We start from the raw sequence: 26,614 nt of genomic DNA on the forward strand, positions 1-26,614 counted from the left end.
AAGGAGGAATGGCAGAGGATACCCAAATCCAGATGTGAAAAACTTGTTGCATCTTTCCCAAAACGACTCATGGCTGTATTAGATCAAAAGGGTGCTTCTACTAAATACTGAGCAAAGGGTCTGAATACTTATGACCATGTGATATTTCAGTTTTTCTTTTTTAATAAATTTGCAAAAATTTCTACATTTCTGTTTTTTTTCTGTCAAGATGGGGTGCTGAGTGTACATTACTGAGAAATAAAATGAACTTTTTTGATTTTTGGAAAATGGCTGCAATGAAACAAAGAGTGAAAAATTTAAAGGGGTCTGAATACTTTCCGTACCCACTGTATGTATGTATATGTTATTGTATTGGTGAAGGGGATGAATGACTGCTGATAAGGATCAGGGTGACGTGGCCAGTAGATTGAGCTAGGTGATACATTATCAGAGTCATGAATGAGGGGAAATAACAGTTGATGGATAAAGGAGAGAATAAAGAGACCCTTTAGGTCTGGTTGAATATATTGCTACCGTAATTACCACCAATATCTGCCAATGGCCCATTCAACGTTTGTCACAGGTTCAGGGCGTTACTTAACCTTGCTAAGCCTAAGTAGAATGTGAGTGAAAATGAGTGGTCATTACAGATGAAGATCTTGTGTTAATAGGTGGTAAATGATCATCTAGGAGGGAATAAATGAGCCTGAATGGCTAAGTGGGAGATGGTGGATAGAGGATATTAGTATCATTATTATTGGATAGTATAGTTGCTATTGGCATTTCTAGAATTAATGTTATAGGGAACTATGAGGAGGAAATCCTCTATGCCTGCAAAGCTATAAAGTAGCCACTTCTAATTAGGAAGTGAAATTAAAATGCTTAACAAATGGATGGTTTTGTTTTGAAGCCACAAAGAGGCGGAGGAAAAGTCACCCTACCTTTCCTCTAGAACATTTATTCTGCCATTTAAAATCTCATAAAGTTTGTTTCCAACTTTGTAACCACTTTGTAACCATTAAACTTCCTGTTTGTCCTTCACCTTGTCCTACTTTTTCATCTCGTGCGTCTCAGAGAATATATATCTCAAAGCTGCTTTTTACCCATCAGTGAACAAGAATGAAACATGAATCAGTTGTACCCTAACCGATGAACATATTGAAATTTGTGCCAGTGCATCACATGGTATTCTACATGGGAGGAGGGTGTTAAAGGCTACACATGAGCTAGAAACTGCTGTGATGTTGTGATTCGTTAAGGGTGCTTACATTGCACCCATCATTTCTATCCAGCAATCCACAATCCAGCACAGGTTAATAAGCATTTACCTTCGAGTGCTTGCGCATGTGCAGGTACATCCATAGAGCCTTGCATCTGTCTATTTCACTTATCTGCAGCAACACAGGATACGTATATATTGATTCAACTGTACTTTACTGCCGATAGAAGGTCCCATTTGATCCAAAAGGTCATCTTTTAAAACCTCTTAAAAGAGTTGTTGCGATTTAGTCTGACACACATACAATCCAATATAGTATAGTGCGAATAAAAGGTTCTCTTTAGTAGAATAGGCACTGATCAACCGTGACAGGTTGTCTGTAAAGTGTTCACATCTATACATGTGAAAGTCAGAGATCACATATTTCAGAATAATTGAGGGCAATAACAGTCTTCCAACAGACATAACCTAATCTCAGTTGAGAAGTGATGCTCAAGTAACAAAGGAAGACAACAAGGGTGGTAGGACTCCCTGCTCGTTAAAATAGCTTGGAGAAGTGTGAGGGAGTTTCTGATGAAAGCTGATTGCATTCATTCAAGTTGACAGCTACCTGTGTAGAGAGCTGACATCAAAATGCAATCCAGACTTCACATATGGTGTTACATCTCTGTGTTGCTGAAGAGACTAGAAAGAGCTTTAAAGAAAGTTAAAGTCATGAATAAATGAAATGGACTTTTTTGAATTGAGGTTCTTACATCCAAGTGAAATTGGGCTTTATTGTGGCACTAAAGATATGCTGCATGAACTAGAAATAAAATGCCCATTATTATAACTGCAAAATTATCCCAGCTGGTTTCCGCATACATCAGTGGACACACACTCTTTTAACCTGTCTGAATGTAAATCATTTAGTTGTCTCTATGTCCAGCACCTGTCAACGAAAGAATAGAAAACATCTGTTTTGCTCTCACTCTTTAATTCCCTTTCTTTGTCACTCGCTCCTTCTCTTGCTTATTAACGTCCCCCATTCGTGTTCTCTTCTTGAAGAAATAAACGGTTTGAGAGGCTGAAGTCTTTCTATACTATAGGCCCAAACGTATCATTTAGTGAGTCACACTCATTCACAGTCATTATACCCTTTAATGGGTCCTATAGATCCGTCACTTTACTCATTGAAGCAGAGCACTATTATCAACTGTATGTACTTACAGCTACGGACCTTTTAAGGATGTGAAGTATATACTCTGCATTCAATATTCTTCAGCACCAGAAAACACAACTTCTCCTCATCCAGCTGCTGTCCTGCGGTAATATTTTCACCATGACCAAGATGATACAACAAATGGTCTTGAGTTTAGCTTTTGTCACACTCCTGGACGAGCCCATCGTCCACTGCTTATCCTGCGTACAGGGTCATGGGGGGCTGGAGCCAATCCCATGATCCCAGACATCGGGCAAAAAGCAGGGCCACACATAGACAAAGGAAGTGGGAGGAAGCCAGAGGTTTGTCTGGCCCTCTTTATTTACACCCCCTTCTTCTGCAATAATCTAAGACCATGGGTCTCGTCTGTGTAAGGCAGTTAGACAGTGGTGAAGACTGTACATTGTAACTGGGATACTGTGCCTCCCTTTAACGCTCCAAAGGTTGTTTCTGATAGTTCCCAACGCTCTGTTAAATGAACCCTTTAAACTCTAAACCAAATCACTGTTAGTATACTGCTATTCAAAGCTGTACATTCACCAGGTTTTACGTTAGCTATGAAAATGAAAACATTGTGTGCCTTTCAAGGCCATCAATGCTGCCTGCTTATTTGTTGTTTTTTGTACCACAGTGGCACCTCAAAGAAAACTCATCCTTCATTCCTAACAACATCAATTTCTTTTTGCTCTTGTGTTACGCATGGTGTCCCTTACATCTGTGGACCGAAGGTAAGCCCTCTAACCTTGATGCCTGCCACTCCGTGGTCAGTAAAGATTAATAGATGCAGAGGTGGATTTTGACAGCCTACTTTAAACCTACAAAGTCTTGGTAGCTCCCACTGACTTTTACCTTTCACATATTTATTTCACGGAAGAGAAGTATATTTATGTTTTTATCTTGTGTGCATAAAACATCCTTCAAAGGCTGTTTGTCAGCTCTCTTGACAGTCTATAAAAAGTAAATGATAAATAATGGAATCAGTATACTATTACAACTACTGGTTTCAGTAAGAATAAACCCACTTTGATTTCAGTTAAACCTGAAAAACAAGGATTGCACGGTGATACTCTCTGCATCTCTAATATTTTGGAAATTCAAGCCCTGAGATCACAGCCTTCAGCTCATTCATGCATTTATTTTCTCCGAAACTCACTCAACTATTCTTCACTTTTACAGCTTATTCATAATGCTGCTAAAAAGGCTCCAACTGCTCTCATCATATCTGCCCATATTAGTGTCTCTGCAGTGGATTCACTGATTCTGAAGTGCCTTTTGGAATCAGTGTTTAGCTTGTATTGATTACAATAAAAACATATAAACATGCTTTTCGTGACTTAAATCCCTGAGCAATAACTGCACACTGAGGTGGCTGAACTGAAGAGTGTTCACTGTTGTTGAATCCCTGTAATTAAAAATTATATTAATAAATAATTATCTGTAATAATTATTTAGTAATTTACATAATAACACAGTTGCTAATGTTACGCAATGCTGACTGTGCTCTTTAATATCCATAAATGCCTTTTATTATTAATGATGTTACTTTATATGAATAAAAAGCACCTTGCGTCTTGCTCTGTGAAGGGTGCTATATTAAATAAACTTCAACCAATAGAGAAAGGCTTTTGCTTTTCTAAACGTCAGTTGTCAGGAAGGTCTTTTGCAGCGACAATTTATCTCCTACAAAGAGATGAAGAAACTTGAATGAACAAGTTGGAGGTGTAATAATAGGGTTAGTATTAAACACAACATTGATGTATTATCACCATAGAAAGTTGAATGGCCTATTTACACATCCACCACACATGGAGCAACATATTCATTCAGTTGGGGTTGTGTTCTGGCCACCTGATGAATGTAAGTAAAATATTTACTCTTCATTTAGCACTGTTTTGGTCTCCTTCAAAGAAATATCTGGCGGCTAAATACTCCACTGTGTTCACCAGCTGGTCACTTAATTTGTCTGTCTGCTGTTTGGTGCTGGACAGGTAGCTTACTGTACAATGGGTTTGTGGAGTTTTTTTTTAGCTAATTATGCTCTCCTTCTAAATGCAGTAGTGTGCTGTACCTGAAATTTACTACCTGTCTGCCAGCCAGCCACACACATCAACACAGACGGAAAAACATGGTGCTGGGGAATCTATCAGTGGCAATCGAGACTCGCAACAGCTGCGTGCTGTAAAACTGAAACTATGAGCTTAAAGACTTAAAGACGATGTAAAGTTCAAGGGTGTCATATGCTGTTCAGATAGTTAACCCACCTGAAGGAGATTTGGGATATTGGGCTATATAAATAAAATTGACTTGACTTGAAAGACGCTAAATGTGCTGTAAAGCTGAGGGGAACTGCAATCAGGTGATAATTTTAGTGCGGGCTTATGCGCATTTCATATTGTGTATGGTAATTTCCATCCATCCATCCATCGTCAACCGCTTATTCTGCGTACAGGGTCGCGGGGGGGCTGGAGCCAATCCCAGCTGACAGGTCACCAGTCCATCGCAGGGCCACACATAGACGAACAACCACTCATGCTCACACTCACACCTAAGGACAATTTAGGGTCACGAATCAACCTAGCCTGCATGTCTTTGGATGGTGGGAGGAAGCCGGAGCACCCGGAGAGAACCCACGCAGACACGGGGAGAACATGCAAACTCCACACAGAAAGGCCGGGGCAACCAGGGTTTGAACCCATGACCTTCTTGCTAACCACCGCACCACCGTGGAAGAAACAGCCTGGAATAAAATAAAATTTGCCTACCAGCTCCTCTGAAGCTCACTCCTTAAAACTTTATATCTAACATTTTAAATCTGTACAAAAACGTAGTAAACGGAGTAAAAACAAAAAGGTTTTATGAGGGGTTATTTGTTGGTTTCTTGGCAGGGAGAAATAGCTTACTGGATTCTTGTTGGCATCTTGACTTTAGAGCATTAATCAAGACGTTGAGGTTGTTGCTGCATTTGGAGTTTATGATTGTTTAACTTTTTAACTTTTTGCCACTGTGACCGCTGCAACCACAGAAAGGGAAATGATACAGCTCATTTTACTGTATCTGAATTCTCTGAATTACACGCATCTTTATCTGCAGACAACAGATAGACAAATTAGGACATGAATAGATTGGAGCAACATCAGTGTCAAAGTCTGGGACAATAAACAATGATACTAGCTAGCAAAACTATATATAACTATATAGCTATAATAATTTTGTCATATTTAACAGACAAATACGAGAGTGGTATCTGTCTACTCATCCAACTTGTGGCAAGAAAGCGAATAATCGTATTTTCCAATAAGTTCTATCGACTAGGAAGCAGAAATGCTGAAATGTAAATCACACATGCGGTGAATCTGTGCACAACTCTTCACTAGAAATCAAATGGCTTTTTCAGTGAACACACAATTTGAAAAACAGCATTGTGGGAATTTTCAGTAACGGCTTTATTAAATTAGTGCAAAAGACAGACGTAACTCATTCAAAATGTCATCTTTTTCTTTAAGGTGGTCTTCCACACAAACCCACACACGCTACGTTCTTTTAATGAGTGCAAGAGAAAAAAAGCGAAACTATCCACCAAAACCACAGCCTTTGTTTTCATCTTACACTTCTTCTTGTGACTCGTAATGACAGATGGAGAGAGAACAGGAGAGGGCAGAATTGACTGGAGACAAAATTGAACCTAAACACATGGCAGTCATCAAAACAAGACTCTTGATTCTGCAATTAATCACAGATTTAAAAAATAATAAAAAAAAATAATAAAAGATGTTACAATAAAATAGTCAACACATCAATAGCATTAGAAACAGTCCCTAAAATTCACAGAAAATGATTTCCTTTTTTATTTACTCACTGTGTGGGTGACCAAAGGACTTGCAATCAAAGTACATAAGTTAATCAATATTGTATATTTATACAATGGTAAAAAATAAAATATTTATATAATAGTACTTTTTTTTTTAAGGTTTACACCGTTACTATAAAGATATACTGTTTCCACTCCATGACAACTAATGCAATAAAAACAGAAGCAAATCGAACAAAAGGACTCCAGAGAGTTTCTGACTTTGAAGGCTTATGGCTACCACCTTGTCCTAAAAGACCACAACCACTGCAGACAAAGAAACAGGCTTTGTTCTCTCCGCTTAAAGACGGAAACAAGATCAAACACAGTCTGTGACGAGAACAGAAAGGAACACATCAAAAAGTCAATGTTCTTCCCCCGCCCAGGACAGTAGCTCAGCCTTCGCAATGTTCTCTGGCCCACCGAGAGACAGACAGAGGTCAATAGATAGAAGGGGAGACAGTGAACTAGAGGCAGATAGGTAGTGGGATGATGTCTATGCTCGGAAAGGGTGAAGGAAGGAAGGATAGAGGGGGAAAAGAAGACAGAGGAATAGAGGTAGATATGAGAGGAAAAAGAGGGAAGGAGGAGAAAAAGAAAGCTGGGGATGGAGCGAGAGGTTTCAGGTGAACCGAGGGAAAAGACCAGAAGTTTAAGGTAAGGTCCATAATGAAATTGATTAATAGCTTGTTTTGTTACAATATCAATATACATGTTGTTTCAAGTATCTCCTACGGATGTGGCGTGTTGCCATGAACGCTGCTAACACCCAACGTTTGTCTGCCAGTGTAATGGTGCGGTGCCAAAATGGAATACAATGAAAACTGTAAAAAAAAGGAATGGAATAATCAATGGTGGAGGAAGTGTAGAGGGGAGGGGACAGATGGAGAAAAAAGTCAGAGTCACACATGGTCAGGAAAACTTGGAAGAGATGGGATGAGAGAACACTTAAAAAGGGGAAGGACAGATGCAAAAAGGAAACTAAAGATGAAGAGAAGGAGACGACAGTGGCAAGAGGATAAGTGAGATATTACAAAGAAATAAAGTAGAGTGGTGTTATACAGCAGTTGTGCCAGTGGGGATTGTGTCGTGTATGTTCTTGATTTGTCGTAGTGAGAAGACTTCTTCTCCCTTCTTCATCTTCCTTTTCATCTTCTTCTTCTTCTTCTTCTTCTCTCCTAAGCCTGGGTTGCGTGGGGGAGATAAGTCGTTGCTTTTCAGTGTTGCAAAAAGGACTACGGGAGGTTTCAGCAGAATCTACAGGCCTGGTGGGAGAGCGGATGAAAGGAGAGGAGAAGATGGCAGAGGAGGGAAAAGGGGGAGAGGGAAAGAGAATATGTGGGAAAGAAAGAGAGAAAAGATAGGAGATACCGTAAAGTCAAGGTCATCACTGAACCAGATCAATTGCAATCAATTACACAGGACAGGTGATGGTATCGCGTCATTAAAGATTCAGTGAGGACAGAACGGAGAAGTTATAATTGTTCACTTTCAGTCCAGCTTTAGGCAGTAGCAACTAAGTAATGGCTTTAATGGGAATGTCCACCCTGAAACGGTGTCAGCGTGTACCATCCTCAACATCCTGGACAGCTCAATCAATATGGCAGAACACAAGCAACTCTCTCCAAACTTTGAGCGCACACAAGTGCACCAAGCTTTTGATTTATCATGCCATCAAGAGGCACTTTCTCGAGTGGCTACAGTGAAGATGAATTGGCTACTGACGTGTACTTGTAGAATACTTAACTTTTTATTTTACCTCAGAATGAGTTCAATTCATGGTACCGAGGATAGCTCTGAAGCAGTGTCTTCAACAAATTAGCCTGGACTGAACTCCCCACTTATTTCTGAGAGAAGAATCTGTTTCAATTCATGCAACATAATCTTTTTACGAGAACCTATGAACTTCACAGAGCATGCATTCGTTTTCGACTGATGCCATGTTTTCCCTGGTGGTACGGGTTAAAAAAAAAACAGCGTATGGTGTGCTCTCTGGTAACATGGCGTAGTTTGTCTCATCACCCTGGTAGAATTGCTTACAACAAGCTGGTTTTAATTTGATACAACTAACACACGCAGTCACATAAATACACACGGCAGGCATGTGTACACACACACACACACACACACAGTCTGCAATATGAAATGTGAGAGTTTATTGATTGCCTCTCTGCCAGCCATCTCCTCCAAGTCTGCTCCCTATTTCTGACATGTTTGGAGATTGCTGAGCATTCGACAGAAACCCCTCCTCACTCCTGTTCGCCATGTTGCTCATTCTCTCCCCCTCCTTTACCCTCTCTGTCTCCTTTTTTAATGTGTCCTCTGAGACGACCGGATTGGTTAGGCTTCTACTAAAGGACAAAATAGGAGTCAAGCACTAAATCTGAAAAATATTTTAAATGGTTACACAGGTGATCCCAGCTGTTCACCGCAAGTTCAGGAAAAGGTCACTTTGCTTCTTCTAAATTCAAATTGTGCTGTGGCTATGGGCCCTTCACTAGATTTACTACATACTTCACAAGTGCACTCTGGACAGCAAGAGGCAAATCCAGGTCACTCTTACTGTTGAGACATTTTGCTCCTTTGTCAAACACAGTGCACAAATGATCTACAATTTTATTTTTCTATTGAGCATTACATGAACAAAAAGTAAAATTCTTAGCTCCCATTTTTTTTACCTCCCCCACCACTAGTTAATTTGCACAGACAATGATATAGAATGTTGTTTGGTAATAAGCTGCTAATTGATGCATGCTGCATGGCTGTAATTGGTTTTTCGAGTTGCACATGCTTTATTTAGTAAATGGTTGCACTTTGTAAGTTCACAGTGCACCTCATCACATACCACCATAACTACCAGGCATAACTGTTACATATGCAGCTTAAACTTAATAAACTGACAAAGCTAACGTTAGTTTGACCCTCTTTGAATGGCAGTAGCTAAGTCCGTAAGGATTAGGCTGGGAACCGGAGGGTTCGCTGTTCGAATCCAGCTCGGACCAGAGTTGCGGAGTGTTGACTTGTAGCTGGAGAGGTGCCAGTTCACCTCCTGGGCACTGCCGAAGGAGGCCTTGAGCAAGCCCCTGAACCTCCAGCTGCTCGGGGCGCCGCACTAAGTGGCAGCACCCTCACTCTGACATCTCTCCGTGTGTTACTATGGGTCCTGTGCATGTGTGTGTCTTTTGGACCTGTGTATAAATACTAACTTAATAATAACAGAGTTATTATCCCATTATTGTGGGATTAATAAAGTATATCTTAAAAAAATATATATGATAAAAAGCAGTTTAATAATTATGTAAACTTCACAAACAGTACAGTTCACAAAAATAACACAAAATAACTCAAATAACAAAACTGTATGCCAATAATGTGATCATCAAATAACAGTTAGCTTAGCAGAATATTTCCCACTCATTCAAAACTGCATGTATAACATTAGCTCTGAAACACACTTATTTCTCCATTTATATCCATATATGAATAAAACAAAGTAATACATTTACAAGTGATTGGCAGCTACGTTTAATATATCATATATATATATATATATATATATATATAAATCTGTCATTTTTAGAGGTTATGTAACAGCTTGCTATGCTGCAATAACTTCCTGTTTAGATAGTTGACAGTGCTACAAATGATTCCTGGCAACCAATTTATACATTCTTAAAGTCTTTACTAGCTCCAACATTTCTGACATTTTAATGGTGCAAAGTGATTCAGTAAATCACTGGTCTGAAGGCTTCACGTAGTTAGCGAACTTATATTTATAGTAATGAATTTCTGAATAGCTTCAACACAATCTAGGATTGAGGAATAACAGATGAATCTGTTTAAATTTCTATAAGATTGAAATTATTTAGGACTGCATATAACAATGTGCCATGGGATTGTACAAAATCTGACTATGCATATGTTAGAAATGTACACATTCCAGTAGCCTTTAGAGGATAAAATATTACAAGACAGTGCTATGTGCAATCTTACAGTTGATTTTGTGGCAAAGAAAGTGAGACCTTACATAGCTTCATTCCTGCAGTACACTTCAGATGACTGTGACTGTGCTTAAGTACACTTTAAGTACAACTGCTTAGTACACAGATGCAGTGGTTACTGCGAGGAACAGATCAGGTGTACCATAAGCATTCTGCTTTACTTAACAGGCTTACCTTTAAGCCTCACCTTTTACCGCTAATCTAGCAAAATGCATGCAGCAAAATGTGGTGTAAAACAACCAATTTGGAGGTGGCAATTTGTCATAGTTAGTGTTTCTTTCTAAAAGGTTTACTGTTGCATTATGCTTTCTGCGTTACTATTGTGAGTGCATGAGTGGGTTGCACTGTTGCTCTCACTGTTGTGGTCACAGCTCTTATGCGCTTTGTTTAATAAGTTGGCAGTGTCAGTCAGACAAACTCACCATGTGGTTCGACTGCTGACATGCAAATATGTCTCTCTGTTTTTATCCTCCTCCATCTCTGCCTCTCTCTCTCTGTCTCTCTCCTTCCACATTTCTTTTTCTCTCAATGAGATTAGGGAGCGGTCTTGAGGAATGTGAACTATAATTTTCCCAGACATTTTGAAATGAATTGGACTGGACACTTCAAAATATTCTGATGCGATCGAAGGGTGTCTGAATGGGTGTGAATATCTAATAGGGTGAAGGGTGTGGAAGGGGTGGGTCTAATTGATTTTTCTTTCTCTGTTGTTTTTCTTCCAATGCCCCCCTTTCATAACATTTAAGGCCTAAGTGTTCCCCCTTAAAAAAGGAAATAAAAGTCGAGAAACACTTGGAGGCACTGGAGACTCAGATATTGGTTTTTGCAAATCTAATGAGACTCTGGCAGCCCTGGTTCACCTCACATGAAGAAGTGGATATAAAAGAGGCAATTCTCCCCCTCTGGCTAAAAAGTCAAAGCCCTGACATGAAAATACATTGCCGAATCAATTCACCTCAGCTCTCTCGCAGACACAAGCTATGAACTCATAGGTCAGGAACAGATGAAAGAGAGAATTAGGTAGAAAGAAGAGGAAGCGAGAAAGAGAGGGATGAACACAATATAATCATTGTACCTGAGGTTGGCTGGGTTATGAATGATTCACTTCATGTTACAGCTTGCAGAATTAGCTTCAATACCACACGGCGCTCCTTCAGAGACTCACAGAGGGAAATTTTTTTATGAATGACATAAAGAATGACACCTGCTATGTTACATATTCTTCTTGATGTGTGTTGGTTGCTGTAGTTGTTGATGTATTGGAAACTCTCAAACATGGATGCACACACATATGCATACTTTTGAATGTAAAGTATGCGTGACAAAATCACACCCAGCATAATGTTCTCACATCTGTCTACAGCTGCTTGGAAAAGGTCCCGCATATACAGTATATAAAAAAAACAAAGTTCCTGTGTATATATCAACCTCCTGACACTCTCTGGTTGCACTACATGAAAAACAGCTACCTGTGCCAGAAAATTAACCTATTTCCATTTCACAACACCAGACAGAAAGGAATACATTTGCACTCAAACCTGTTTTCGCAGCGCATATGAATGACCTAATGGAGTATCACAGCGATTCACTGATGTTGACTTATCTTAGGTCTCCTCCAATATTGTAAGTCCCTCTGGGTAAAAGCTTCAGCCTAATGTGTAAAATGTAAATTTAACAAACTGCGGGTAACGAGGACGAATCAAATGGGACACTGGAAAGAACAGTAACCGCTTTCTTAACCCTTTCTAATTGCTGAGAGGAGACGAAGGTGACAGCGGCATTGCATCAATGTGAGATACAATACCAAGGTCCTGGAACTGGAACACGTAAATGTTAATAGTTACACCTGTATTTGACAAATCTAAATATCAGCTGTGAGAAAGGCGCTAGGCTGTATATAGAGATCAGATCCTTGGTACTGCTGTTCACATTCATGTTGCCTCATCCTGTTGGCAACAAACAGCTTCTACATTTTTCTAGACTTTAATTTTTGGCAACTTCAGATTTGGGTCTGACAAATCCCTGTTTATATCTCTTGTTAACTGTTTAACAGATGTACCATCAAATGTACCAACAAATCTTTCATAATACATGAGTAAAACATGAGTGCAGTCTGGAGCAACAACTTTACACTCATGAAGAATTAATGATGCCTTTAAGCAATACTTGATGAGGATCAACAAATAATTCATATATCTTTAGAGCAAATATGACAACTTTTTGGGTTCTTAAAAGGGTACAATGTGCAGTTTACATATTAATGTATGTACATGTTACGTACTAGCAATGGAAATCTACATTTATAAATAATAAGGCCTCTAAATGTTCATTGGGGTACAGTGATAGCTTAGTTGCTTATAGACTTTTGTCTTAAGAAAGACATACCCCTTTGAATACCCTTGAGTTCATATATCAGTTCAAAGATCAAAAACCCTTTGCAGGCTTGATCTGAAGGCAGAAAAAAGCCCTTGCACCACACACATCACTCTGGCTTGAGGTCTCTTCAAAGGAAGCTGTGAAAAAGCCATATTTTTACAAGAGTAAATAAGCCCCTAAACATCCTGTCTCTATAGCTGGTAGGGGATTAGTGTAGAGCTGGAGAAGGAAGAGGAAAAGTGGCTGTCAGAGCGAAGCGAGGGATCAGAGAAGAGGAATAGTGTGGACTAAAACCCCGGGAGGATGGAGGGTAAATTAGTGGCATCTGGGCTGGGAGTTGTTTTGTTGTGTTTAATGGTAAATGCTTTGTTTTTACTCGACCCTCTCTCTCTCTCCTTTACTCTTTGAATTGAATTATTGCTCTTGCTCAAATTACAGGGAAACAGTGAGAGAAGCAGTTCTCTGCAATGCACTACAACTGGAGACAAATCTGCTGCTGAAGCCCGTAATCCTGCACGGAAAAGATTTTGGCATGCGGTTTGAGCTTGTAGACCTTCCTAAATTGAGCACATGCAGGGTGAATTGGCGCAGTGTAGGATGAAATGGGTCTGTGTGTGAGTGTGTGTGTGTGTGTGTGTGTGTGAGAAGAAATAGAAATATGGGTAAGAGCATAAGCATCCACTTCCCCAGAGATTTTCATTTTATCACCTTATTTCACCCGTATAAGCCAAATTCACACACACAGGGCAAAAACATATTAATCTCCAAAGTCCAGCAATGTCCACACCTCCTATATGTGTAAAATACACATTATTTACATACTGGAAAACATATTGCCTCCTGCCACAGATCATTAACTTTGAGGATTTCATTTTTTAGCAAAGGTGGAGCTGCAACAGAGAGATAGTCTATGTACTGTGCAGAGCACATCAGTACACATGTACACTGATAGGGGGCAGTGTGGTCATCTGTGTTGGATTGCCACCTGTGAGCAGTATTAACAGCTAAAGTGGAGCAATCCTCCTTGTAATTACTTCTAAAATTAGGAATCATTCTTATGAGTAGCTGTCCTTTTTGTGTACATCCACAGCCTATAGCAGCACGTATTGACTGCACTTAGTTTGCCCAATTAGGAAATCTTATCTCAGTTGAACAATGGGTGCTTTCACATGGCCATTTAACACCCGGGATCTGAGTGTGTATGTGTGTTTGTCTTTATATATCTGCAAACGTTTGCCTCTACAGGAATGTAGGATAATACTGTAATTGTTCCCTGCTTTATGGTAATCTGCGTGGTTGTGTGTGTATGTGTGTAGTGGATGTGTGTGAGAGTCTATGGCGCATTGATCACGAAAGACAGGCTTACAATGGAGGGGGAGTGAAAGTAGGCCCCTGCAAAGCCCTGGGATTTAGTTGCCAATCCTGCAACAGCAACAAAGGTCTCGTACGCATTAGAAGACACAGTATATGTTGGCACTCTGCACACACAGGCACAGGCCCGCCCTCCCTCTCTGTCCTGCAGGGTTACATACATTATTTAGTGTTATATGGCCCAGAGCTAGGACAGAAAGCCAGTGAGGACGTGCCTCTGCTTTTGGCAGTGTTGCTAAGCTGAGGGCTGCCGAAAGAGTCGGTGGAATAAGTGTGGAGGTTGGAGGTACAGATGGAACGGTGTGATCTGGCTGGGGCCAGTGACAGCAAAAATATAGTTCCCCACCATATTAACAAGCAGGCTACACAACCCACGCCTCATTTTAATTCTTTTGGCTTTCAGTAGATACACACAACAAGAGAAAATCTGTCAGTCGGGTAGAGATGATCTTTCTCTTCAACAAAAATCAACTTGTTTCACCAATTCTTTTGATTCAAGTGTCATTTTTATGGAGACTCAGACTAATTTGCTTCTTTCTGCCTTGTTTGTAGGAAAAATATACAAGTATGAATCACTTCAGTTGTTTTAAGGAAAATAGATGGAATCAGATGAAATATGGAACTGAAGTGCTTGTTTTCTCTCTCCTCTTATAGCCTCACTCAGAAACACATCAAGCCCCCCCCCGCCACACACACACAATACTAAATGCTGCAGAGTCTGTAGATTAGATGACCTCTAGAGGGTTTTAAACAAAGGATGCAAAGAACAACATGCAGTCCTTGTCTTGTGTTACATAACTAAACTCTTCAGACACTAAATGTTTCCTTGATTTGCCAAGGCGGCGTAATTCCAGTTTGGATTAAATTCACTGACATCCTTATTCTGCACAGAAATCATATTGACAGTGAAGACGTCTTGTGTCTCACATGCTGTTAGGTTCAGGCCAAACTTTTTTAAACCATGGTATCCCTTTATAGGGTCCCTGTCTGGTTTGGGTTTATTTGGCACCATTGCCCCATGTGGCAGCTTTTTCTTACAGATCCAGGCATTTCAGTATACGACAGTTTGCTTCTGCTAGTCACAAAAAGAGGTACACTAAGTAACTTTCACGTTATAGTCAGATTTAATTTCTCCTGACCAGCAAAGCTCTGGTCATCTCAGACTGAGTTATAAGCTTAGATGTAACAGCATTTGTCAAGATAAATCTTTTCACCAGGGTATACGGTATATGATTTGTGTAAAAAAACCATAACATAAAAGCTGAGCTGCCTGTGACAGAAGTCCTTGTAGCATGTATAACACTGTCTAGCCTTCAATGCTGTGTGCCTAATATGCAATTAGCCTACTTAGACAAGTCTTGCTGGGTTTAAATGCTTAACCCATAGAATAATGAATAAATAGGGAATAAGTGCCCTTCTTCCACAGATTCCTCCTTGCTGGAGACCCGATGACCATTGCCCCTGTTGATGCCGACACATCAGTGGGCTGAACAGAGATGATCCATGTTGGCTGGCTCCCCTTTATAATCAGGACAAACCCCAAAATACTCCCAAACAGGGCAGAGGCATTTTTCCTGCAGTCGCCATGGAGTAGCTCCTTTTAGTGTGAGGAGGGAGTGTGTGGCTGAGCGAGAGACAGCAAGTGGCAGGTGAACGCAGTGGAGTAGAGGAAACAATTGGAAGTGAAGTTTGGCAGTAAATGAACATTGTAGGTTACGGTTTATTGGTGAAAAAAGGCTGTAACTGCTCAAGACCAAAGTAAAGCTCCCATGAGTTGTTTCCCAACTGCTGGAAAAGTATCTTGCGTCTCCAAGATGCATGCAAAATGTTTACTCCTCCAGTAGTGTGACAGAAGCGACTTACTTTGTCCTGTTCCTGTCCTTGTGGTAATGGAAGCTGAAATTACACTCAAATTAGACATTGTTCTGTTTCATCAAAGCAACAAGGAAAATGGTTTCATCCATTTCTAGGCATATGATCAAATACAAGGTGCACAGAGCTGCTGTAGCATGTATCTGATCCCTGATCAGTCAACCACTGTATGATCTTAGTGGTTGAGAGAGCAGTGTGAGTTACAGCCATGAAGACGATATGTTTTGTCTCGCTCATATTTCATTAATACGATTCAGTTACCAAACAGCTTCAGATGCATTACCCCTTCCTTCTGGAATGGAAGAGAGCCGATGAAGCTCGGGAAAACAAATATGGACTGTAATCACGTTTGTGATCTGGCCAACAGAGACACTGAGACATATGTCACTAAGTGTGAATGAAAATGTCTTAAATCTCATCTGGATTTTATCAGGTGGTGCCTCGGTACCCACTGTGGGAATGCTTGTGTAGGGAAGCATCCTGGTTCTGGTTATATATTGAATGTTTCCTGTCTCATGCTTTAAGATTGACTTTTTCAGCATTTATCCAAGACCACAATTCTTCCCTTAAAGGGGTTAGATCTAGTTTTTTAATGAAATGAATACATTTTTATTTCCTATTTGTGAATGGGTTGTAACCTCATGTAAAAATGAACCATTTGCCGGCTTTCTCATGTTCCCACTTATGCTGCTTCCTATGTGAAGAAATCGGGTCAGATTTTTGGCGTAATCCATTGATTTACTTCATGTGCTCTCCCGAGTCGCTTGACTACTGATTCTGCTCTGTATACACAGCAACAACACCGCAGCTAAAGAAATCGAGTGCGCTAACACCAAAAAATGACAGAGTCGAAAACAAACTCTGCGTAAGGATAAAAAAACAACAAAAATGTTTTATGTGCTGAAGCCCGTGAGGCCAAACAAGAATCAGATTAACATTGGGTGAAAACACGCTTAACATTGGAAAGGTGTTTGAGTCATGAAGAGATCTCTGCCTTGTTTTAATAACCAACCCAGAGTTGGCTTTCATCCTATTGGACAGGTAAACTAACATTACTGCAAAGCATGTGAAATATATTGTGATTCTGTGTTTAAGTTGGCTCGAGTTAGATAATGCAATGCTAATGTTATCTGTTGCCAAACACTAAATACACATAACTTCACCAGGTAACAGCATCCATATTACTATCCTGTGTACTGGTCACGTATGTCAAACTGTTTATTTTAGCCTGCAAGGAATGATGTAACGGTACAAAGCTAACGTGGAGCGATTGTTTAGGCTATTGATGCAAGGCAGGGTGTCCAGCTAACGTTAGCATCTGACGTTTGCTTTGTGACGTTCAATTTAGATTTATTATCATTTTACTGATACTCAGATAGATAGCTTCTTCGAAAGTCTCAGTCACTGTAACTTATGTGACCCACATAATATACAATAATGCAACATAACGGCGCAGGATAACACCACAGTGGCAGACCTGTTCATTACAGTAATGTTACTTATTGCGGTTAGGGTCAAAGTAACTGTTATACTAAAGTGTGGCAAGAATCGCATAATATTCAGTCTGGCTCACTAACCATTTAAGTTATAATCCAGTAAATTTTAACTATGCTGACAGAGTCTCATGGGTGAAAAAAAACGCCAACATATCATGTCTGCTAAATGCAGTCAATATAACGTTGCCATGTAACGAGTATGTATTTTTAACATTAAGCTAATAAAAATACTGCAATGTAAGTGTCCAGCATTTTGTCTGATGCAGTTTCTTGTTGTGTCTCTGTTTTGCATTGCTCGTTTGTTAGTTTGAGGATGCGCAGGAGCACACGTTTGGAAACATAGTGGTTGCAATCTGAAACCTCACTGCTAGAGGCTACTGAAAACTACACATGGCCCCTTTCAACTAAACATAAAAGTAGTTGCCAGAAGCAGATATTAGGGGGAAGCAAATGAAATATGTTGACATGAGACTAAGAGTTAAAACAGAGGGCAGAAAAGGTAAGAATGATACAATTGCAAGGAGCCAGAGAAATTAAGAAATCTGGCCGTGCACGCCACTGTGGCCTGGTGGGCAAAAGCAGAAAAAAACAGAAGAGTTTAATCTCCACACCTTTATTCTCGTTTCCTTTCCCCATCCTTCCCCTCTGGCTCTTTCCATTTTCTCTTCCCGTCATCTCTCTCCACGCAGGGTCAGAGTTCAGCTTGGAGATAAGGGAACTGAAACAGCATCCTCTCTGCCTTTCTGTCAGACTATCTGACTATACACTGCAGTGATCAGTCCCCTCTATCTGTCCCCCAGCACAGGTCTCTGTGATGAGCTCAAGCAGGAGTCATCTCTCTGGGCGCTCCCTTGTGTGTGTGTGTGTGTGTGTGTGTGTGTGTGTGTGTGTAGATGTTATGCATCTGTGTTGTTGGAACCTCTGTTGCCCAGTTGTCTCAATGTGAGACACACATGAACACACACACGTCCTTGTTTCCTCTCTCTGAAATCTCCAGCCTCCATCTCCAGGACAACACCGCACACTGTTACGTCTGTGCTGACTGTGCAAGCAGGCTTAAGTCCGAATGAATGGACATGTACTTGGTAACGGAACCAGGCAGCCCAAAAAATCTGTCATCTGGAGCAGCTATTTGGTTAATGAATGTCACTGTCTATCACTGCACTATTTACAGTGTAGTAACGAATGCTACTGTTGTGAAAGACATCTGCGGGGACAACTCTCCTAATGTAATCTTGGCATGTCAACTAATTATCAAGCTTTGTAGTAGAGACACTGCGGCTGCTACTATGGCAACCGTAAATAACAAAAATACTTCTAAAAAGGGAAGCGTGAAAAGCTAACTGACTGTTCCAGCTGGGATACTCACAGGATCGCTGCCATGAAACTTTCTGAGAGGTGGCTGCTCGCCCGAGAACGCTGACGCAGCATCAGCTTTCGCTCACGATTAGTGTGCCACGGCGAAACCGCGACTAATGGTCTACCAACGCTGGAGTGGGGTATGCTTATGCTGTTGCTTGCTACACATTGTCAGTTTAATTTAACACTGTGTGTCGTGTGAATCAAGAGTTTTTAAGAGAAGTTGCAGGTAAGTGCTCAAACCGCATCATGAGAGATAAAGATGATGAGTTCTTCTTTGTTCTTCAAACAGCGCCTTCCAATACAGAGCAAAGTCCTCTGCGATAAATGAGTGCTTGGAAAAAAGATAGGCATCGATAGACAGATTGATCCATACCCAGAGAAAGATCGATGGGTCATGCTAGATGCTGTGATTCACAGATACCCAGAAAAAATGAGACGCAGAGATTCTGCCTGCAAGCAAAGGATTATGGGGAGAGTGCGGATGTTTGCTAAATAAGAGAGAAAGCAAAAAAGCAGGAGATGTGGTACATGGGAGGAAAAACAGTGGAACAGAGGGCCGAGGGATCAGAGACAGGAAATGGAGAGAATATGCAAGAGGGAGTGATCAACGGGACATGAGAGAGGGAGAAAAAGATGTTCAGATCAATGGAACAAAACAAAGACGAAAGGGAAAGAGAGCTGGAAAGAGTAAAGAAGAGATGACTGTGATTTTTCTGATGGTCTTCAATGAAACATTTCACAGTCAAACACAAATCAGTAGGAAAAAAAGATGATATAATTACACCATTTCTTAGGCTTAAAATAATTTTTCCCCCCTCTCCTTTTCCCATTCATTTTTTCTTTTCTTTTCCCCTCTTATTTCTTTGTCCTCTTCTTCTTCTCTTCTCTCACCACCCCTCCTGCTGTACCCTGCCTCAGGCGCACAGTGAGCCTAACTATAAACTACAGAGAACAAGCCCAGATGGGAGAATGCGATGTAGGGGCCTTAAAGTTGCAAATTATTTTTCTTCTCACCAAACTAGCTGTTGGACGTCCTCCATTACGTTTTTGTTGTGAATGAGTGGGGCTGAATTATTCATGCTATCGCTAATGGCTTAAATGAGATATTCAGAGTGAATTCAAGTTTGACTTCCTGGGGAGTGCCCTAGGCATGGCGGCAAAAAATATAGATATGTGAAATGCACAAGACATACTCTTGCAAAATGAATACAAAAAGCACACTTTTCAAATGCATGAAGGGATGCAAACACTTGCATACCCATAGGACTTTTTACTATTCACTCAGTACAATTAATTGCATCCCCTTAAATGCAACTCTCCTAAAAGTCAGCACCATTTGACATTTTGTCTGTGTTAATTTCTCATCAAATTATAAACTGGAAGCAACATACCATATTATTTTAGAACATTGAAACAAGGATAACAGCAAGTAAAACATCATCACGTTCTCATTTTTTCTGTGCTTTGGTTTTGATGGTACTTACAGAGTAGGGCGAGCAGGAGTGTGGCGAGCAGCACGAGAAGGCTGGCGCGGTGGGAGTGGGCAGAGCTGCAGTGCATCCTGTTCTTCTTACAGACGCACACCTGAACTTTGACCTCTGTGTTGTTGGACAAAGGGGGCACTCCTGAGTCAGTAATGAGCAATGGGAGCTGGTAGTTGGCTTTCTTCAGACTGTGCAAAAGCATGATCTGGGAATGTGTGGCTGTGGGGGACACAGAGGAAAAAAGGGAGGTTTAATAAAGTGGATGTACAACAATCCCCCAATCTGCATGTATTGTCCATCTATTCTCCATTAACAGCTGCCGATTTTGCAAAGCAGAACTAAAGATGTGTATTAAAATGCAAAACTCACATGCCTTAAGTTACTGTTTGCCAAGCCACAACGGAGACAACAATAATTGGCACCACTTAAGTTGCAGAAGATTGTTACATTTTGTTGCATCACACTTGAAAATACAGGAGCCAGTTCACTTCTTGCTGAAATGTGCCATGATATGCAAAGCTGCACATTTTACTCTGCCACAGCCGTTAACTCCAGGTGAGGTGACTTTTAGGTTTGTATGAAATTAGAAATATTTCCATTGTCAAACTGTGGGCTGTGTGCAATGTCACAAGGCAACAGTAAACATTTCATAAATGCTGAGGCCTTTCTTTGTACAAATCACCGCCAGCTCTCTGGCTCATCAGTGTATTTTCACATCCAGAGTCGGGTGTGAGATGCAGAATTTCCCGAAGTTTCTACAAACCTTGATCAGCGTGCGGGAAATCAACAAACAGCTAACTGTCAGCACTCTCTCAATACAACCAGTTAGATTTTTCTTAATGATATAATTGTGTTGATCTGCAATTAACATGTTAAGTGCTAACACACACAGATGAACGGCCATAAAGTGTCTTAGTATGGTGTTATCCCACCACAAACCTCCAGGACAGCTTCAGTGTTCCTTGGCATAGATATTTTTTTAATCTCTGGAAATCTACTGGAGGAATGAACATCATTTGGTCCCACATGTGTACAAATGGGATAAGATTTGATGAATGCGAAGCCCATAGCATATCATTTATTTTCATAATGCATTATGTTTCTTCACTCATTTATCCAGGTTCAACGTTTAAAGGAATAGTCCGTCATCTTGATCTTCTCATCTTACTCTTGGCAAGAAAGCAAATAAGGTCATTTCCCAAAAGGTTAAACTATTTCTCTAATCTTTCCCCCATCTGTATGTTAAAACTGACTAACTTTAACATGTCAAATAAAAAGGATTTTCAAAAATGTGATTGACCTATGGGGGTAAAAATTTTGTCTGAAAAAATTAATAGCGTGCTTTTAAATGTATCTGTAAGTGTTCACAAAACAATTCATGAACAATTGTAGGATTAAAACAAGTTGTATGTCAAGGCAAAAAAAAAAACTTACTTTTATAGAGTGATACACTGTCGAGGTATAACCACCAGCTCTCCTACCTCTGGTTCCACAATCATCCACAGACACACACATGCACACACAGCCGAGGCGAGCACAGTGCCAGTCCATTTCAGTGGGAGCGGGCTCTTTCTCTGCGGGCCCTATCTGTCTCTTCCAGCGGTGGTGATTGAGGAGTGTCTGTACCTCCCTCGCCCGCTGTCAGTCACAGCTAATACCTCTGGGCAGGTTTTAGCTCTGCTCTGTCACTCAAACACACACAGACAGCGCTGCCGGTCATGCAACCCTGAATCAATGTCTTGGTTGTCTGTCTATCCTCCTTCCCCCACTTCCCTCCTTGTATCATTTTACTCATCGTACTTACTGTGTGATCCATATTAACATCTGCAGTTAAGACTTCCCTGCTCTGCATTCAGCATGGACAACCGTGTGTGGCAGGATGTAAAATTGTACTTGGGCGAACTGACCCTTGAATATTCTTGCAATGAAATGCACTGTTGTGCTTTGGCAGCTTTCCCTCTTCTTAAACCTTCCTTTTATTTGTTTCTTTTTATTCATGCATAACCCAGGGTGTTAGCAACTCTTTGAGAAAGAACTCTTGGTCTTGGTGAAAAGAAAAATTTTGAGGGCATAATAACAGCAAAGCCATGTACACTGAAACAAATTTTGTGGTCTATTAAGGTTAAGGTGGACTTTTGGTGAGACATTAACATCTTTAAAACTCCATTATTGTTACTGTTCGATTCAGTTCAGGAGCATACAAATCTAATTTCAAAATAAAATACTTACAGTTGACTCTAGTAACCTTCCATGTTTTATCTAGGCCGGGCTGTTTTCCTAGTTCAATCTTAAAGGGTGCGGCATTGGGCGGGAGGTCCTTGTCCCGCCCTCCAACTATGGCCACATTCATATCATGGGCGTCTTCACACACTCGCGCTACCGATGGTACCACATAGGGGGCATTGTCATTGAAGTCTTCCAGGTGAATGATCAATGTGCCGGTACCTGTGGCTGGAGGGCTACCTGTAAACATACAAAATACACAAATATTAGGACATGAAAAAGTCAGAAGTGTTCATTGATTCACTCTGCAAAACTGCATAGTGCTCTACTGCATGCTCATCATTATACAGAGAATGGGAACAATAATGATCCGGGCAGATGTGAAAAGGGCAATAACGCAATGTGGCTGCATGATTATTCTAAAGTTAATTCCCCCTTAAATGTTTTTCCTTCTGCAACGTCAAAATGCGTTCAGCTGAAATGCAAGAGCAAAGCATGACCTGATGCTTTTCAAAAAACAAAATGTAAACTTAACAAGATCCATCTTGCTCTTCTCTACTCCGCTGACCTAATTTAACCCATACAAAACAAAAACATTTGTCATTTTAATGTCAGAGGAGCATGAATCACAGAGGCTCATGTTTTGCAAAAGAGCATTTTGACTTGGCGCACGGCCGGCTTCGGTGTTTTGTATGAGATTACACCTTATTGAAGGATGCTGGGTTAAAAAGCAGCTCGGCTCTTCTCTATTACTGCTCTCTGTTTCAACGCGATTAGAGGTTATTAAAAAATCCACACTGCATCCACAACAGCTCCAGAGGTCAGTTAGCAATTAACACCTAAAGACAAGATCTGTAATTGGAAAATGGGTCTCCTCCACCTCTTCAAGGTAAAAAAAAAAAATATATTTGCAGACGATTTAGGGCAGAGAGGAGGGGAAAAACAAGTCAAGATATATGTGCAATAAATGTCAAGTGAAGCAGGAATGAAACTCAGTCTGGGTTTTTACAGTGCCGTTACAGAAAGCTGCACACGCTGAGCAAGAAATGCTCCTGCCGTGAAATGCTGATTGGGTGAAAGTGAACTTTTTGGGACAAACATAAAAGAAAACTATTAAAATATGACACATGATTTAGATGAGGTAAGTCTTTTCCAGTTCCATAATAGGCAGATTTGGTCAGAGCATCTACTGACCTTCATTTGAACCAACTACCGTAAAACTTCAGTTAAAAGCCTTGTCCCAATTAGACGCCTGTCCCTTTACTGGCCTGGTGTGGCTATGCATTTCGACAAATAAACACAGGTCTCAATTAGACCCCTGGGGTCTACATTATGAAGCAAATTTAACATACCCAGGATATCTTTTCATCTTCACTAACTCTAACAATTGCGTTCAGGATAAACAGCCACACGAAGCTGGTTATCAACTCGCTAAGTGAACCCGGGGTTTCCTAATCCAGCTATGAGCGCGTTCACATACAGTCCCCTCCAAAAGTATTGGAACGATAAGGCAAATTCCTTTGTTTTTGTTGTTCACTAAAGACGTTTGGGTTTAAGATCAAAAGATGAGTATGAGACAAGAGTTCAGAATTTCAGCTTTTATTTCCTGGTATTCACATCTAGATGTGTTAAACACATTAGGACATGTCACCGTTTGTATTAGACCACAGCATTCTTAGGTGAGCAAAAGTAATGGAACAAATAATCTTAAAGTAAATAACATTTATTTTTTGGTGGCATAACCCTTGCTTGCAATAACTGCCTCAAGCCTGCGACCCATCGACATCACCAAACTGCTGCATTCTTCATTTGTAATGCTATTCCAGGCTTTTCCGCAGCTTCTTTCAGTTCTTGTTTGTTTCAGGGTGTTTCTCCCTTCAGTCTCCTCTTAAGGAGGTGAAATGCAGCTCTATTGGGTTACGGTTAGGTGATTGACTTGGCCAGTCTAAAACCTAAGTTCTTTGTTTTGTTGGCAGTAGGGCTGACCCCGAATAGTCGAAGATTCGATGCTTCGATGGGCGGAGCCTTATTCGACTGTCAATCTCACAGTCGAAGCATTGCAGTGAAACAAGGATCATGCCATTTTGGCTTTATGGGGGTGCTCAACGTCTGATTTTACATAGAACTACCAGTTTTCTCCCAATAAGTTAATATACAGCCTATTACAATATACATTTCAACGTTTAATGCTGTAAATAAACATGTAAAAAGAATAAAACTTTCAATAAATGTTTTTGAAGTGCGTGAATAAATCCAACATTGTAACCCTAACCCTGGGTCATCAGTGCGCATGTGTAAGCGTAGCGTGTCTTTGTGCAGTGGCAGTGGAGGAACGCTTGCTGAAGAGACCGAGCCCCAGCTTCACGGTGTTGTGCCGAGTTGTTCACACCTCGCGGAACTTTCGGATAATTTATCACCGTTAATGAACCACACAAAGAATATTGTATCGTTTTTAAATAGCCGGCTACATGAAATAGTTGTCGGCAGCAGTAATGCACGTAAAAGTCTGCACAAGACCGGTGAATGACAGGCGAGAGAGAGAGAGAGAGAGAAAATGGTCTTCAAAAAGCATCAGTTTAGCTGAAAATTTACAGTGTAAGTTGAATGAAAAGAGACTGCAGCTCTGCAGCTTCTCAAGATTAAAGCGGAGCTACCGTGTGTGCTTTGGCTCATTGTCCTGCTGCATGATAAACTTCCTCCCGATTAGTTTCAATGCATGTCTCTGTAAACTGGCAGACAAAATGTTTCAGTACACTTCTGAATTCATTCTGCTGCTACCATCGTCAGTTACATCATCAATAAATATTAATGAGCCTGTTCCAGAAGCAGCCATGCACGCCCAAGCCATGACATTACCTCCACCATGCTTCACTTTGGCCTTTCCATCACTTTGGTGGAGATTAATCTTGGTCTCATCAGTCCAAGAGATTCCCGAACTTGCGGCTCATCTCTGTACTACCTTCCGATTGTTACTGCTACTTCTTCCAACAGTGGATTGTGAGACCTTCACCCCTGCACTGTGGAGGTCGTTGGTGATGTCACTTACTGATGTTTTGGGGGTTTATTCACAGCTCTCATGATATTTCTGTCATCAACTACTTTTATTTTCTTTGGCTGACCTGTTCGACGTCTGTTGCTCAGTACACCAGTAGTTTCTTTCTTTTTCAGGACATTCCAAATTGTTGTGCTTGCTCTGCCCAATGTTTGTCCAATGGCTCTGGTCGATTTTCCTTCTTTTATCATCTAGACACTGGCTTGCTTTTCTCCCATAGACAACTCTCTGGTCTTCATGTTGGTTTATCCTCTTTTACAGGAAATGCAATCTTTATAGGTTTGAACCAAGGATGAAAACTTAGACTAGTCATGCAGAGCTATTTAATGTTTGGATAATCAACCTAAAAGGCAACACCTCGGCAACAAGAAACATCTGCCAGTCACATGTTCCAATAGTTTTGCTCACTTGAAAAATGGGTGGGTTCAAACAAAGGGTGTCCTGAGCTGTTTAACACATCTAGATGAGAACTGAAATTCTGAACTCTTGTCTCATACTCATCTTTTGATCTTAAACCCAAATGTCTTCAGTGAACAACAAAAACAAAGGAATTTGCCTTACCGTTCCAATACTTTTGGAGGGGACTGTAAAAGAGGCAGTGTGTGCAGCAGATCACCAATCGCAAAGGTGGACAAATCTGTACTGGCAACAGAGCGGCATATTTTACAAACCAAGAGCCAACTCTAATATTAGACAAATAAAACATAGTGTAAAGTAACACAGCTGCAGCTGACACATGCAGGACAGAAAATCACAGACAGTGTAAATGCCTAAGTTAACAGGCGTATAATATGAATAAGTTGCTTAGATGTAGCCTATTCACTGTCTCAAGGCCAGCCATGTCTGCTTACAGTTGTAAATGATGATTGGCCAATTGCTGTTCAGGGGAGGGGTTTACAGAATGGTCAACTGGATGCCTGAATGAAGGCTGTTGTATTACACTTGACACTGCACTTATCAACTTAAAAAAAAACGTACAGAATTGGTACTTTCCCAAGCACTGGTGTAAGGTTACCGCCATGTTTTTCATTCAGATGTCATATACACACATTATGGATGTAAACATGCACTGCAATAAGATTTATTCTGCATACTACAAGTCCCCCCCCCCCCCCCCCCCCCCCCCCCCCC

The 26,614-nt window shown here is 40.7% G+C and overlaps 1 protein-coding gene across 2 annotated transcripts in view; it reads right to left on the bottom strand.

Annotated features, from left to right (window-relative positions):
- The window catches only part of cdh13 (cadherin 13, H-cadherin (heart)), a 370,680-nt gene that overhangs the window by 9,438 nt on the left and 334,628 nt on the right, over window positions 1-26,614 (bottom strand). Inside the window, exons 13-15 of one of the 2 annotated variants that reach the window (XM_046037992.1) lie at window positions 22,438-22,671; window positions 20,209-20,427; window positions 5,833-7,511 (exon numbers count right to left, since the gene is read on the bottom strand). In XM_046037992.1, coding sequence (XP_045893948.1) covers window positions 7,504-7,511; window positions 20,209-20,427; window positions 22,438-22,671 — 461 coding nt within the window. In that variant the 3' untranslated portion in view covers window positions 5,833-7,503. Of the gene's footprint in view, window positions 1-5,832; window positions 7,512-20,208; window positions 20,428-22,437; window positions 22,672-26,614 lie in introns of those variants that run through there. The other variant, XM_046037993.1, reaches the window with a different exon arrangement.

The sequence above is a fragment of the Micropterus dolomieu genome, linkage group LG22 (assembly GCF_021292245.1).
Source record: "Micropterus dolomieu isolate WLL.071019.BEF.003 ecotype Adirondacks linkage group LG22, ASM2129224v1, whole genome shotgun sequence".
Taxonomy (NCBI): domain Eukaryota; kingdom Metazoa; phylum Chordata; class Actinopteri; order Centrarchiformes; family Centrarchidae; genus Micropterus; species Micropterus dolomieu.